This window comes from Elephantulus edwardii, unplaced genomic scaffold, assembly GCF_000299155.1.
Source record: "Elephantulus edwardii isolate Elephantulus edwardi_28Jun2011 unplaced genomic scaffold, EleEdw1.0 scaffold00157, whole genome shotgun sequence".
Lineage (NCBI taxonomy): Eukaryota > Metazoa > Chordata > Mammalia > Macroscelidea > Macroscelididae > Elephantulus > Elephantulus edwardii.
The window spans coordinates 7,523,404-7,539,038 of NW_006399907.1; the positions used below are offsets into that span (position 1 = coordinate 7,523,404).

Genomic DNA, 15,635 nt, shown 5'->3' on the forward strand with positions numbered 1-15,635 from the left:
AACTCCTTGCACATTTCATTGTAATATTTTACTTTGTCATCCTGTGCTGCCTTTTGAAATCTTCTATTCAACTCTTTAGTATCTTGAATTCTTCCTTGTGCTTTGGCTTCTCTGCGCTCCAGTGCTTTTGGTAGGGTTGTAATTTTCATAATACTGAGTTTTCCTATCAATGAACAGGGCACATGTTTCTATTTCTTTGGGTCTTTTATTGTGTCTTGCAGAAATGGTCTGTAGGTTTCTTTGTATAGGTCTTTTGTATTCTAGTTAGGTTCATGATAGATGGTGAAGAGACTGAGATTGTTAACAGCTTCTGTTTGCTTGGCTCTACAATCAACACTCTTGGTACCAGCAGCCAGGAATTTAAAAGATGAATTGCATTGGGAAAGCCTGCTGTCAGAGACCTCTCCAAAATACTGGAGAGCAATGATGTTAGTCTGGAGACTGAGGTACGCCTGATACAGACCATGGTCTTCGCAATTACTTGCTATGCATCAGAAAGCTGGACAATGACAGGGATGATAGAAGGAGAATTGATGCCTTTGAGCTGTGGTGCTGGAGAAGAGTATTGAATATACCATGGACTGCTAGGAGAACAAAAATATTTGTCCTGGAGAGAGTGAAGCCAGGCTGCTCCTTGGAGGCAAGGATTCTGAAGCTTTGTCTGACATACTCTGAACATGTTGCAAGGCGAGATCAGTCCTTGGAAAGGAATGTCATGCTTGAGAGGGTAGAAGGACAGCGCAGGAGAGGGAGACACTCAATGAGATGGACTGATTCAGTGACTGGGGTAATTGGGGTAGGTGTATCAGAGACAGTAAGATTGGCACAGGATAGAGTAAGATTTAATGCTGTTGGACATACGGTTGCTATGGGTCGCAAGTGACTCGATGGCACATAACAACAAACAACAACAACACTGTAAATGGTGTTGTTTTCTTGATTTCCTTCTCTGAGTTGTCTTTGTTACTGTAGAGGAATCCCATTGATTTTTGGATATTGACCTTATATACTGCCACTGTACTAAACTGGTCTACTAGATTGAAGCAAAACACTTCTGAAAAGCAAAAATGAAGTCGGAAGCATAGAGCTCCTGACCTCAAAACCTACTACACAGTGTTAGGAACCAAAACAGCATGGTGCTGGTACAATGACAGGCACATATAGACCAATGGGACAGAATTGAGAATCCAACAATAGACTCAGCTATCTATGGTCAACTGATATTTGACAAGGAAATAAAACCTATCAAATGGGGCTATGACAACCTCTTCAGCAAATGGTACCAGCATAAGTGGACTGCTTCCTGCAGAAAGCTGAAAAAGGATCCACATCTCATAACATACACAAAAATCAACTCAAGGTGGATCAGAGACCTAGAAGTAAAGCCCTAAACCATAAAGTTCATCAGAGACAAACTGGGATCAAGCTTAGATAGGCTAGTCTATGGTATAAAGAGACTTCAAAATACAGCCAGAAATGCACAATCTGGAGAGGATAAAATTAATGAATGGGACCTTTTGAAGATTAAGTATCTGTGCACATAAAAAACATTTTCTAATGTGAAAAGAAAACCCACTGTCTGGGTAAAAACAGTTGGCAATACCATTTCAGGTAAGGGTCTCATATAAAAAACTTACAGAATCGTAAAGACCTCCACAAGACCACACAATTACAAAATTGGCAAAAGATATGGAAAGAATTTTCACAGAGGAAGATATTCGATGGCCAAGAGACACATGAAGAAATGTTCAAAATCACTGGCAATAAGAGAGATGCAAATCAAAACCACAATGAGAGCAGTGGCAAAGTTTAACAGAACAGCAAGTAATAAACGTTGGAGAGAATGTGGCGAGAACGGAACTTTTACACATTGTTGGTGGTATTGTAAAATGGTACAACCACTCTGGAAGGCAGTTTGGTGCTTCTTCAAAAAGCTGAACATAAAAATTCCATAGGTCCCTGCTATTCCACTGCTTAGAATATACTCCAAGAGAATGAGAACTGAGGCACAAATGGAGACTTGTACACCAATGTTCATAGCATCATTATTTACTAGCCCAAGAACACGGAAACAGCCCAAAATGTCCAAGCACAATAGAATGGATTGAGAAATTATGGTACATTCACACAATGAGATGCTACGCAGCATGCAGAAGAAATAATTTTGTAAATTATTACCTAACTTGGGAGGAACTGGAGAGCATTATGCTAAGTGAACTAACTCAGTCCTGTAAGGACAAATACTGTATAAAACCATTACTGTAAAATGAGTATGAGGAACCAAGGAGGGGTAGGGTGGGAGCAGAGGGGTGAGGAGGGGAGGAGGTGGGGGTAATCATAGGGTTGCACAATTTGATGGGGGTGTGTGTGAAGGAAATGGGAAAGAACTGGTGTGAAAAACAATGTATATGAACTTTATAAATAAACCAGTATAAAAGAAATTTTTTTATATTTTTTTTTTTTACATTTTATTATTTTTTTGTGTGTGTACCATCAAGTTGGATCTGACTGGTACAGGATAAGACTGCCCCTCCTGCTCCAGAAGAGTGTCTGGTGGATTCGAACTGCCTATCTCTGGGACTGCAGTACATCCACTAGGCCACCATAGCTCCCTAAAATAAATTTTTTAAAAAATTGGTCTATGATGTGTTCAAAGGAATTTTTTCCCGTTTCTTCTCTTTCTCTAAGTAGATCAAGAGTAAAGTCTGCCTTGATGCATCAAGGCCCTCAAATCCAAAGTGTTCATTTTTAACATGATGAATGATGTCACAGCTGACGAAGGAAACTGTGATGGTTAACAGTCACTGCTCAGTGGAGTCTTATCTGCCACATCTTAATTAGGCCCCTGGTCTAACATCCATACCAATTCTCCCTGTCTTATCTGCCTCTATTACAAAGACTGGAAAGTCAAGCCCTACCTGATTCTGGCCAGCATTTCAGTGATATTAACTGAGATTTCTTGGAAATTGTGCTTTCCTAATATAGATCTGGCTCCCTTTCTCCTTGGTGCTGTCTCTTCCTTGTGCTGGAAGCCGGAGTGAGAGAGTGGCTATCTTATGATGACGAGCTGAGGGACACTTACCAAGGTAGCCAACAGGGCACATGCTGGCCCTGCGAACTGTTCACCTCCAGAACTCTCACTAACAGATAACAAAACTATGAGATTTGTTCAACCACTATTTTTTCAAGCTTCTGATACTTACGCTTACACCATTCATAAAGGGTAATAAAACTCACCAAGGAAGGGACAGGGGACCACTGTAAACAAGCAGAAAAGGAGAACAAAAGAAATGCTATCATTTAACATTCCGTCAATAATGCACCCTTAGTAAGCACGTGTGTGCTGTCAAGTTGATTCTGACTTGGAGGAACTCTATGTGACAGAGTAGAGCTGCCCGAACAAGTTTACAAGGCTGCTTTTCTGCCAGGGAGTAGGTGGAGGGCTCGACTCCCAACCTTTGGTGAGCAACCCAATGCTTAAAAATTGCACCAGTGGAAACAACCCAAGTTTCCATCAACAAACGAATGGATAGAGAAGCTGCGGTATAGTCACACAATGGAATACTATTCAGCATTGAAAAACAAGTAACTCATGAAATATTATGCAAAATGGGTGACCCTGTAGGACATTATGCTGAGTGAAGGATCTCAGTCACAAAGAAACACATATTGCATAGTGCCACTGTTGTAAAACGGGACTGACATCAGGGTTGAGGGAAGACAGAAAAGGAGGGGAGGAATGATGAATATTGTATTGAAACACATGAGGGAGAGAGCTGTTTAAAGGGGATATATGAATGTATATTCTTGTCATTATAGAAGTCCAGAGTGAAGGCTGCACGGTGGAGTGGACTTGGGGGGAGGGACTGCATAACAATGAAAGAGTTTTTCTTTTTCTTTTCAAGAAGAGTGATTTGGGGCGGGGGAGGGAGTGGGCAGAGAGAAAATTGCAACAATGAGTGACGGGAAACCTTAAGTCTCTGTAAACTTTCATGAAATTTAATAGAAAAATAATTACACCACTATCTGCAGGACAGATCTACAATGTCCAGAAAGATCCTGACATCTCTCTAAATCATCCAAGTTTAAGTGATGTTTACTACAGCCCTACAGTGATTCCTTGAATCTATGTGTTCCACACTTGCTACTGGGGTACTTGTAGTAAGATATTTCTTTTCATCTTAGGATGTACTTCCTCTGACAGGCTGAGTTTCTCAGGAAGCAGACTCTGAGTCAGAGGTGAGCATGCAGGATGTGTATTAGAGTGCTCCTGGGGTTAACAGGAGGAAGGAAGCAGGGAGATGCCATGATGCATTCTCAGCAGGCACCACGACGGGGCTCTTCCATCCATCATAACCCGGCACTGGCTGCGCCTTGAAAAGCGCATCACCTCAGGTGAGGGAGCTTCTTCAGTGAGGCTGAACCCCCTCCCCAGGGGATGTCTTCTGGAAGCACCCAGCAGCTGGAACATGATCTTCATCTCTAAATGGAGAGCTGGGCGGTGCACAGAATGCTGACCTCCCTGCACTCTGGGATGACTCATTGTTAAAAATATAAACTCTTACTTTACTAGTCACTTGAGAGTTAACGCTTCAGTTAACAGATCAATTTTCCAGACTTACTGATGGTGGTGAACACGCTGGTGAAGCAGAAGTAGTCCACAGCATTGAGGGAGAGCAGATGGTAAAGAAACTGCTCTCTTTCTTCTTCACAACGTAGAAATGCGTATCGCTTATAAAGCTTCCTAGGAAAGAATAAGAGAAGTGTAATTTTTTAATCTAATCTCTGACTATTTTGCAATAGTAACCTGAGTTTCTATCTCAGTTCCAGCTCACAGACCTTCCATCTACCCATGTCTGTCAGGCTCACGGGTGAAGCAGCTAGCTCTCCAGAAGGCTTTTTCCTGGCCCTATCTCCACAGCTGCAGCCATCACTACAGTTCTTTATGCTAAAAAGGTGCCTAAGTTAGATTTTGAGGGAGCCCCTGGAGAGCTCCAGCAATAGGAGGTGGGGGGGAGACTATTGCTGCTGCTTCCCTCTTCTCAAGCCCCCTGGAAGGACCAAGCCCCAGAGTGGGAAGAGTTGGGGTCAGGGTCGGGGAGGGGCGGGATGATCTGGGGCCTGCAGCCAAAGCCAAGGAGTTCCTCTTCCACAATCTGGGTGGCTGAGCTCTTCTTCTCAACAACGGTCACCTCCGAGCTCTTGGCCTTGGATTCCAAGTCCTTTAAGGCCAGCAGCACACTGCAGGACTCTTTTTCTTGGGATTTAGGGTCGAGGCGTGTGATTGGGGCTGCAGACAGGGCAGCTACCAAGGAGCACGAGCATGGGCAGTAACCCTCCCTGTTATCTTAACCCCTGCCCCACCAGCTGCAAGAGCCACAGAGCAGCTAACTGCATCTCTAATCCAGCTCCAGGGCCACAGGGCTACTCTTGACAGGGCCTGCAGGCTCACTGCAGCAGTTCTGAGGGCTCAGCTCTGGGACTCACTTCTGTGTCTTTCTCCTTATATAACACTGATTCTGCATAAAAACCTAGTCTTGGGGACCTAACCCTGTCAGTAAGTAAGGAGTGGGTGTATTTGATCACAGGCATTCTGACTTCAAAGCTTGAAATCTTAAGATATAAAGAAATGTTTATGTGAAATATTAACCTAAAATAGAATGACAGTGAATTTTAAATATAATTCCAACTTAAAGAACACATGTCTGAGAAAGTACAGAAGGGAAAAAAGCCCATGTAAAATATTAAGTATTCTGCTTTACATGGTAGGGTTGTAAATAATTACAATGTATTTCTTCGTTCTATAATGGACATGCATGATTTTTATAACTGGAAAGTTAAGTCCATTTTAAGGGGCTATTCTTTATGAGACTTAATCACTATATATCAATGCTTATCTTAAAATGCTCTAGAGTAAGTAATCTTAGGATGATATCTACAAATGCAAAATTACACAAAGCATTGGGCCACTGTGGTAAGATTTCAACACATGGCAATGTTTGTGGCCTCTGTTGAATTCTTTGCATTCTTTTGCCTTGAGAACACAAAGCCTCCCAATTAGCTTGAGTGTACATATCAGCTGTATGATGCATTTTATATAACAGGATTTCCTGTCAGAATGAAGAGAAATCATCAAAAAGGTTGTCAATTCACTGGTATATAATTTATTTCTTTCCTGACTTCAAGCGAATGAGTATAAGGATTGGCAACTCTCTGAGGAAGTTGTTCATTTTTAATTTTTTTTCTACTCCATGGTTTTACTATAATCTTTGTAATATAAGACTTTTTATATGATTCAACATATCTTCTAAGTGTTACTGTTAGCTTGTGCGGATCAGTTAACTTTTCCCCTACTCCCAATTAAAGGGAACAATTTGGCCTTTGGCAGTGAAATGTGACTTCTCAGATATTATCAAGTATTATGTCAAGACATGGTTTCTGAACTCCCACGCCTGTTAGGGAAGAACGCATGTGTTCAGCAATCAGCAGTTCAGACTGAAGCAGCCCGTTTCTGTCATTTTATACAATGTGCTCTGCAAGCGCACAGGTCGCTGAAGCAGAAAGGCATCAAGAGGCAATCTCTTACTTGGTGAGTGGTTGGTTAGAGAGCAACTGCTTGAGATGCTGGGACAAGAGCTTCTTTTCTAGAGATAATCTTATCCATGCCCGGGCTCGTCCGACATCTGTCTTGATCTCACTCATGTTCTGAATGTGCCTAGAGAACAGAAGTGACAGTAAAGATGTAAATCCTAAGGTTAATCATAAACTAAAACCAACCAGGGTTCTAGGACCTGGTAGCAGAGACCTTTTCTCCTTAACAGCAGCAGTGGATAATAGAAATTTATGCAGATGAAACCTTCAGAAGATTATGTCTTAATCAAATTAAATTATGTTTTGCCCCACAAGTATATAAGCAAAGTTCTAAGATAAGCATGTAACACACATTCTTTCAAGTTTTGTTAAGCATCTTCAAGTTAGAAATGACAAACAGCCGACCACACCAGCGTGTTTTCAGAGACTGTCAACCCTTGGGAAGGAGACTGACTGCTCATCTTTCTCCCTGTGCATAGATGGTGGATTTGAACCACTTGCCTTTGGATTGGCAGCCACTAGGCCACCAGAGCTCCCTCTTTCAAGCTTTAGGTCCCTATTATTAGCCCACTGACATTTCTGTAAGCTAACACCTAACTGATGATAAGGAAAATAAAAATAAAACAATAAAAAAATAAAGTAGGCTGGATACTGAAATTCTTACTCAAAGTACTTGTTCTATAGTTAAGTATCTGCTACACTTTAAAGCAATGAAATATCTTCCAAGTAATCCTAGCCAATACATGGACAATATGAAATCATACAGCCTGGGCCAATCAATGGAGAGGACAAGCTTCACTACTGCATTGGTAAATTAAATATTGCTAAACATTACAAACACTGAGAAAGTTGTCTGGCTATTAAAAACAAAACAAAACCAATCACCCCCAAAACAGTATGGCTGAACTCTCTTGAATGTTATAAATAGGTAGAAATTTCTATGCTGTGCAAATGTGTAGATGTCAGTGTTATAGCCAGCAAAAACAAATGTTATCTTTCTAAATGATTTTTAAAAATTTTCCTCCTAAAGGAAAAGGAACAGGCAAGAAGGGCAGGGATGATTGTAAAATCACTACAGTGAGTCACACAGTTTTTGTGATCCACCATCCCTCTTTGGATTTTTTTTTAAAGTATCAGAAATGACTCATCCTGGCTCTACCAAATACTCCAACAACCCTTTTTCTTTGCTGATTGGGAGTATTCTGATTAAAGAACATCTTTCCTGCAAAACACATAAATTCTTCTCTGTATGTAACCCATTCTCTCATACTCTGTCTCTTCTCCAAATCTCTGGCTCTGAAAATTGAGACCATCAACCATCATTGCTGCTGTGTGATCCAACACCCTTGAGAAACAAAGCACAAAGCATTATATCACAGAGGCACACTAATGTATGGCTTAAGAGAAAGCTCAAATGAGAAGAAAAAATTCTACTGCCATTTTTTTCAGGCTTCCCCAACCACATCACACTTCTAAGGTTTTTCTGATAGAGCATGACAGACTTTCTATTTCAAAGGGCTAATACTATTACATATGATCATGTGAGGAAAAAAGCTGTATCAATCAAACATTTAACATTCAACAGTATTTATCAGAGACTTCTGTGAATAGAATGGCAGGCTTCTGGAATACCTTGAAGAATCAAAGTGTATTAATTAAAGATGAATCTACTGAGGCTTTATAATTTTTTTTTATGTATAACGGTCCCTAAGTATTCAGGAAATAAATATGCACAATATTGTCTCCTTAATATCATTCCAACATCTGATAGGATATAGCCGGAACTGCAAAGGCTAGCATTCTTCTACTTCTTAAAACTATTTAAAATGAACTAGTTTTAATCTATTTTCTCAACATCAACAACAACAACAACAACAAAAATACAACACTTCATGAAAGCTGATTTAATGGCTTCATTACCTGAAGTACTTTCTTTTAGTTTCCTATTTGATTCAATTAATCTCTGATATCCTAGATTCCTCTAAGCAGCTTTCTTGACCATGACAACCTTTGATGATCTCTGGAGTGTATGAATTTCCAGAGGGTAATTTGCCATTTATCATGGATTGAGTAGTACTTTTGTCATGCTTTCCTGCCAGATCTTTTCCTCAGCTTGACATAAGCTCTCTGAGGAACAGGAGCCCTGCACCTTCCAGGAGCCCTGCTTCCTTCCTTGTGCCTGCATAGCAACTAGTATAACGAATCTAGTAAGAACGCTAGTGATTCTGTTGCTATATAAATCTATAACATCAAAATATATGCTATAGGGGAGCTCTGGTGGCCTAGTGGCAAGGAGCTGCAACTACAATCCCAGAGGCGCACGGTTCGAATCCAACAGATGCTCTGCCGGGGAAGGAGGGATAATCTCCTCCTGTACCAGTCAGATCTGATTTGACGGTACACGCACACAAAAATAAAAAATAAAAAAATATATGCTATAAAACAATATACTTTATTAAACTTAAATCCAAATACATGAAAAATATTTGCTTTGGGTTGCACAGCAGATTATTGTAATTCTTGCTAATAAACAGCATAACTGCAAAAAGCTGAAAAATAACTGCTGTGTAATTACATAACTTCAATTTTTTTTAATTGAAATAATTTCTTAGAGGTAATTAATATAGTATTGAGCATATCATACAAGTATTACTTCCAAATTAGACTTTTAAGAAAGGATATACGTTGTAGTTGAAATGATTTCTTAATTTGATTTGTATCTAAGTCAAGTATAAAGTTTTTTTTAACTTAAAAGATACAGGCCATGGCCTTTGCAATTGCTTGTTTTGCATCAGAGAGTTGGACAATGACTAGGGAGGGTAGAAGTAGAACTGATGCCTTTGAGCTATGGTGCAGGAGAAGAGTATTGAGGGTACCATGGACTGCTAAGAAAACAAACAGGTTCTTCCTGGAGAGGGTTAAACTGGGCTGCTCCTTGGAGACAAGGATCCTGAGGCTTTGTCTAACATACTTTGGACATGTTGTAAGGAGAGACTGGTCGTTGGAGAGGGAAATCATGCTTGGGAGGGTGGAGGGATGGTGCAGGAGGGGAAGGCCCTTTATGAGGCGGATTGATTCAACGACTGGGGTAATCAGGATGGCTGTATCTGAGACAGTGTGACTGGCACAGGACAGAGCAGAGTTTAGGGCTGCTGTAGACAGGGTCACGGCACATAACAACAACAAACAAAAATATATGTGCTAAATGTGCTTATGCAAAATCTATACTTGGACCAGGAAGCAGTCCTCGGAACAGAGCAGGAAAACAATGCATGGTTCAAAATCAGGAAGGGAGTACGTCAGGGCTGCAGCCTGTCTCCATCCTTTTCATTCTATATGCAGAACAGATCATTCGGGAGTTTGGGGCTTTATGACGAAGAACGTGGCATCAGGATTGGAGGAAGACTCGTCAACAACCTACATTATGCAGATGATGCAACCCTGATTGCTGAAACTGAGGAGGACCTGAAGTGCTTGATGCAGAAGGTCAAGGACTGTAATCTTCAATATGAATTGAAGCTCAACACCAAGAAGACAAAGATTCTCACTACTGGGCTAACTGAAAGCACCATGATGGATGGCGAAGAGACTGAGGTTGTTATCAATTTTAACTTGCTTGGCTCCACAATCAACAATCTTTAACACCAGAAGTCAGTAAATAAAAAAACAAATTGCATTAGGTAAATCCACTACTGTCCAGAATACTGAAAAGCAACGCTGTTAGTCTAGAGACTAAGGCTCACCTGATCTAGGCCAGGGTCTCCACAATTACTTGCTTTGCCTCAGAGAGCTGGATAGTGACTAAGGAGGACAGATGAAGAATTGATTCCTTTGAGTTGTGGGGCTGGAGCAGAGTCTTGAACATATCATGAACCACCAAGAAAACAAATAGGTCTGTCTTGAAAAGGGTAAAACCAAGTTTCTCCTTGGAGGCTAGGATTTTGAAGCTCCATTTCACATACTTTGGGCATGCAGACAGGAGGGGCCAATCCTTAGAAAAGGCCATCAAGCTCAGAAGGGTGGAGGGACAGTGAAAGAGAGAAAGACCTCAGATAAAATGGATTGATACAGTAACTAGGGCAATGTGGCGGGGTGGGGGCGGGGGAAGGGGTAGGTGTATTGGAGTCAGTGGGACTGGCTGAGGACAGGGCAGGCTTCAGATCTGCTGTACACAGGGTCGGTATGGATTGCAGGCAACTTCACGGCACACAACAAGAATTACAATGATCACAAGCACCTTTTAAATAGAACATATTATACATTAATGCTGAGAAAACAAGGTGACTAAGTAATCCAATCAAAGTCACAGAAATAATACAAAGACATGCCATCTATTTTTTAAATCAATTCTTCTTTTCCCAGTTCTCACACTCTCTTCTCAGAGAAGATTCTTGTTCACAAACCCAGAAGAAAAACTCTTAAGTATCACCATAACCTCAAAGGGCAAGGCTCCACTTCAGATAAAAAAAATCCCGGTTCAGATGGCTTCCTCAGTCAATTCCATCAGACATTTAGAGAAGACCTGATGCCAATTTTACTCAAACTACTTTAGAATTCTATGAAACAAGCATAATTTTGATAACAAAGCTAGATAAGGACATAATTAAAAATTACAGACCAATATCGCTCATGGACATAGATGCAGAAAAATCTCAGTAAAATCCTAGCCAATAGAATCCAACATCAAGTAAAATAAAGAATTCATTGTGACCTAGTGTGGTTCATACTAGTCACGCAAAGATGGTTGGAAAGTTGGGACTGGAAACACCATCTGACCCAGCAAGCCCACTGTAAGATATAGATCTCAAAGAAATCCACGTTCATGACAGCATTATTTATAAAACAACAAGACGGAAACCACCAAGTGTTGATCAAGGATTTGAATGAATGAAGAAGCTATAATATATGCACACAATGAGGTATTATGCAACACATTAAAAACAACAACAAAGAATTCTGGAAAACACTGTTAACGAGGATGCTATAGTCAGTGAGATTCACCAGTCATAAACGGCAAATACTGTATAAGATGATTGTTACAAAAAGTGAAGGAAAAGTTTACAAACAGCTAGAATGATACCTGGGTGAGCACCAGGGTTAGAAAGGGAGGAGGAAGAGGGAAGTAAAATTTAATACACAGACAAAAGACACATATTAAGATGAGTAAAGGGAAAGGTCTGGCGGCCTAGTGGTAAAAAGCTGTGCCGCAATCCTGAAGGCATGAGGTTCAAGGCCACCAGCTCCTCCATGGAGGATGGGCAATTTCCTCCCAGAGGGAGGAGTAATGGATCAGTTCTGTCTGTATACAACAACAACAAAAACAAACGAAACAGTAATATCCAAAAGGGGATCATCAATACAGTATTACTAAAGAAAGGGAAGAAACAGAGTATAGAGGATAATGAAAATTAAAATGACAGGAAGACTGTATACTTTGGATCTGGATTATTCTTCATCTTTCTTTATAGTAAGACACCAACTGCTTAAGAATTAAGGATGTTCATTTCATCCATGACACAGCCACCATTCCTGTTTTTTGAATTCCAAAACACCTCACATGCTTCCTATAAATCTCCATTTTTGCAAAGCTAGCATGAACAGTTTTCTGTTCCCTAGAAACCAAATGATCTCTCCTTAATGCAGTAAAATTGTCTAAATTTGAACTTGTATTTCCTGAGTACTGAACTACTTATTGAATTGTATCACCAAGGATTAGTTATTAGAAAAAGTAAGAAAGTAACCATCTTAAATTTAAATTATTCACGTTCTGTGATATCATAACATGCTTTTAAAAAGATTTCTTCCCACATATACACAAAGCCAATCATAGCAATTTAATTTTAGTGAAGAATAAAGCTAAGTTATCCCAAGTATATGAACATTTAAAAAAGTGTAAAGGCACTACAGCCATTTTACTCTCTAATAATTTATTCCATAATAAAAAGAGACTCTCCCCAGGATTTACTCAGACACCTCATTCACTGGTTGTTTATTCAGAACTCTGGTTATGGTATTCACATTCTCCTGGCTCACTAATGTCTACTGTGCCCCTAATCACCAATAAAGCATTTTTCTTATTAAGAACAAAAAGTTACTCTGGAAAGAAACTGGAGATAACTATCAACCCTATGTTGAAAATTTTGTTTTATAGATCGTGAAATTATTTACTGTCTCCAGACTTTCTGCTTGGAAAGGAATCCTCTAATAGACGGTTCGGTGATATATGGCATCTAGGAAGGCCATGGAGAACCATCTGGGTGAGAGATCAAGATAAAGGAGATAGTCTTTCTGTGTATCTGTCCTGGGCTAAGGCCAAGTGCTAAGCAATCCAGTGCCAAGACTCTTTGATTCAAAGTCCCTAAACTGACAATGTCTTTCCCTCAAGAGATAATCCTGGCAAGATGAAAGTACCAACAGAGGGATATGTGCAGCAGAGGAACCGGCTCACAGAGGTAGACAGTCTAATACTACTTTGTTTTAATTGACTCTATTGGGGTGGGGTGGGGAGTTTTGAAATCATCTGGGTGTTTTCCTTGAAGGAAAATATTGACATCAATTATCTGGTAGCAATTAAGAACTACAATGAAGTACTTGCTAAGAACTTAGAAAAAGGGAAATAAGCCTGTCCACTGAGAGACTTTGATATAAAGGTATAGTGCTTGAGGACAACAATGTACAAAAGTCATCTTAAAGGGGCAGAATGGGAGCAGAGAAAAGAAAGAGGTGGCAAACACTGGAGTGTTTCTCTAGGTCTTTCCTGAGCTAATCCCATCAATGTCATGAGCAAGAGGATCATCAGAGCTAAGCTGCAAGTATCAGGCTTCTAAAGCTCTGATCCTGAGGACAGCAAGCACCCTTCTGATGTTATCTGGCTTCCAGGGAGAGACTCTTCAGTAACAGTGTGTGCGTGGGCAGGAGGCAAGGTTAGCGAAATGATAAACTGGCTTTCTTGTCTTTCTGTGACCTTGCTCTTTTCCATGGATGACTTGATTAGAGTAGACAGAGAACTCAAATCTCCCAGAAAAGAGAGCCATCAAATAACATAAAGCATTGGGCAAATCTGTTACCAAAGACCTCTCTTTACAGTGCTAAAGAACAAAGACGCCACTTTGAGGATAGAAGTCTGAAAGGTCCTCAAAGTGTGCCCAACCCAGTCAGACTATTTTAATGTGCTTCACATGCATGTGGAAAAGGAAAACCTAAGTATAAGTCTTTTAACCATGTGTGACATGTCTATGTAACTATGGGGTACATGTCTTAACTATAATGCTAAAGAAGAATACTGAATATTCCATCAGTGATCAAAAGAACATGCAAATCTGTCTTGGTAGAAATAAGGTCAGACCACACCTTCGGCCAGAAAGCTACTTACAAGCAGAGATGGTGAGATTTTGCTTCTCTTACTTTAGGGCATATTTTTTCAGTCCATGGAAGAGGATAATATACTTGGAAAAGTAAAAAGTCAGCAAAAGAGAATACCTTCAACAAGATGGATTGAAACCAAACCTAGTTTGTTTAAGCACAGCAGAGATTGTGTGATGGCACAAAATTATGAAAAGCTTAGTCTGCGAGACACTGGGTGGTTATGAGCCTGGTTGACTTGAAGGCACTCGCAACAACACTGTGTGGCAAAACCATGACTTTGGGAAACACAGAGATCTTTTTCATATTTATTTATAACACAAGACTGAAAACTGAGAGTCAAAGTAACTGTTAAATAAAGTGTCACAGGATATAATTTTTTCAGCTGATTACCTTATACAAAGGTAGGCTGTCCATGGCCACACTAAATTGCATTTATGTTGACATACGCCCATATTCACTACTTCTGAGCTACCAATGTTGTAGAAAATCAAAGTCTTCAGCTTTCAATATGGATTACGTATCAACATCAAGATGACAAAAATCTTCACCACTCGGCCAATGGGGAACATCATTACAAATGGAGAAAAGATTAAAGTTGTCAATGACTTCATCTTACTTGGATCCACAATCAACAGCCTTGGCACCAAGGTTCAATAAATCCAAATACTGCACTGGTAAAGTCTGTGGTCAGAGACCTCTCCAAAGTACTGATGAGCAAGGATGTCAGTTTGAAGACTAAGGTATGCCTGATTCAGCCTAAGGTCTTTTCAATCACTTGCTATGCTGCTGAGAATTGGACAATGAAAAAGGATGATAGAAGAAAAATCAATGCCTTTGAGTTGAATGTTGGAGAAGAGTACTGAATGTCTCATAGACTGCCAAAAAAACAAACAGGGAGGTCTTGGAGATGGTGTAGCCAGTGTACTTCTTAGAGGTAAGGATGGCAAAGCGTTGTCTCACATACTTGGGCATGTTGCTAGAAGAGTCTATTCCTTGGGAAGGAACATTATGCTAGGAAAGATGGAAGGTCATCCAAAGAGAAAGACCTTCAATGAGATGGACTGACACAGGGTCTGCATCAGTGGGCTTAAGTCTGTCAGATATTATGAGGATGGCACAGACTAGGACAGGGTTCAAATCTCTTGTTCATATATTCACTACGAGTCATACTCTACTCGACAGTATAAAACAACAAAAACAACAACAAGCCTATGTTATTATGAACTTATTCAGGCCAAGTGGACTTTACTTGCAAAATTCCAACATTATGCAATATCACATCTCAGGTTTCTTTCATTAATTTAAAATTTTTTCAGTACTTAAAAAACAACAACAATGGTTTACTGCATTTGCCAAAATTTCTACTCAGTTTTTACACACTAGTAATTAATTGATAATTATTTTATTTTTGAGTATATATGTTGTTTGTTGTTACATGCCGTCGAGTCACTTGTGACTCATAGTGACCCTATGTATGACAGCCCTAAACTCTGTTCTGTACTGTGCCAAACACACTATCTCCGATACATCCATTCCGATTTCCCCAGTCATTGAATCAATCCCCTCCTGCACCGTCCTTCCACCCTCCCAAGCAGGATGTCCCTCTCCAAGGACCTTAGAACATGTCCAAAATATGTCAGACAAAGCCTCAGGATCCTTGCCTTCAAAGAGCAGCCTGG

The 15,635-nt window shown here is 40.2% G+C and overlaps 1 protein-coding gene across 2 annotated transcripts in view; it reads right to left on the minus strand.

Annotated features, from left to right (window-relative positions):
* DENND5B (DENN/MADD domain containing 5B) overlaps positions 1-15,635 on the minus strand; it is a 234,482-nt gene that overhangs the window by 21,990 nt on the left and 196,857 nt on the right. For both annotated transcript variants that reach the window (XM_006895083.1, XM_006895082.1), the window contains 2 exons: positions 6,587-6,715; positions 4,623-4,744 (listed from right to left, as the gene is read on the minus strand). In XM_006895083.1, the coding sequence (XP_006895145.1) occupies positions 4,623-4,744; positions 6,587-6,715 (251 nt within the window). The remainder of the gene's footprint in view (positions 1-4,622; positions 4,745-6,586; positions 6,716-15,635) is intronic.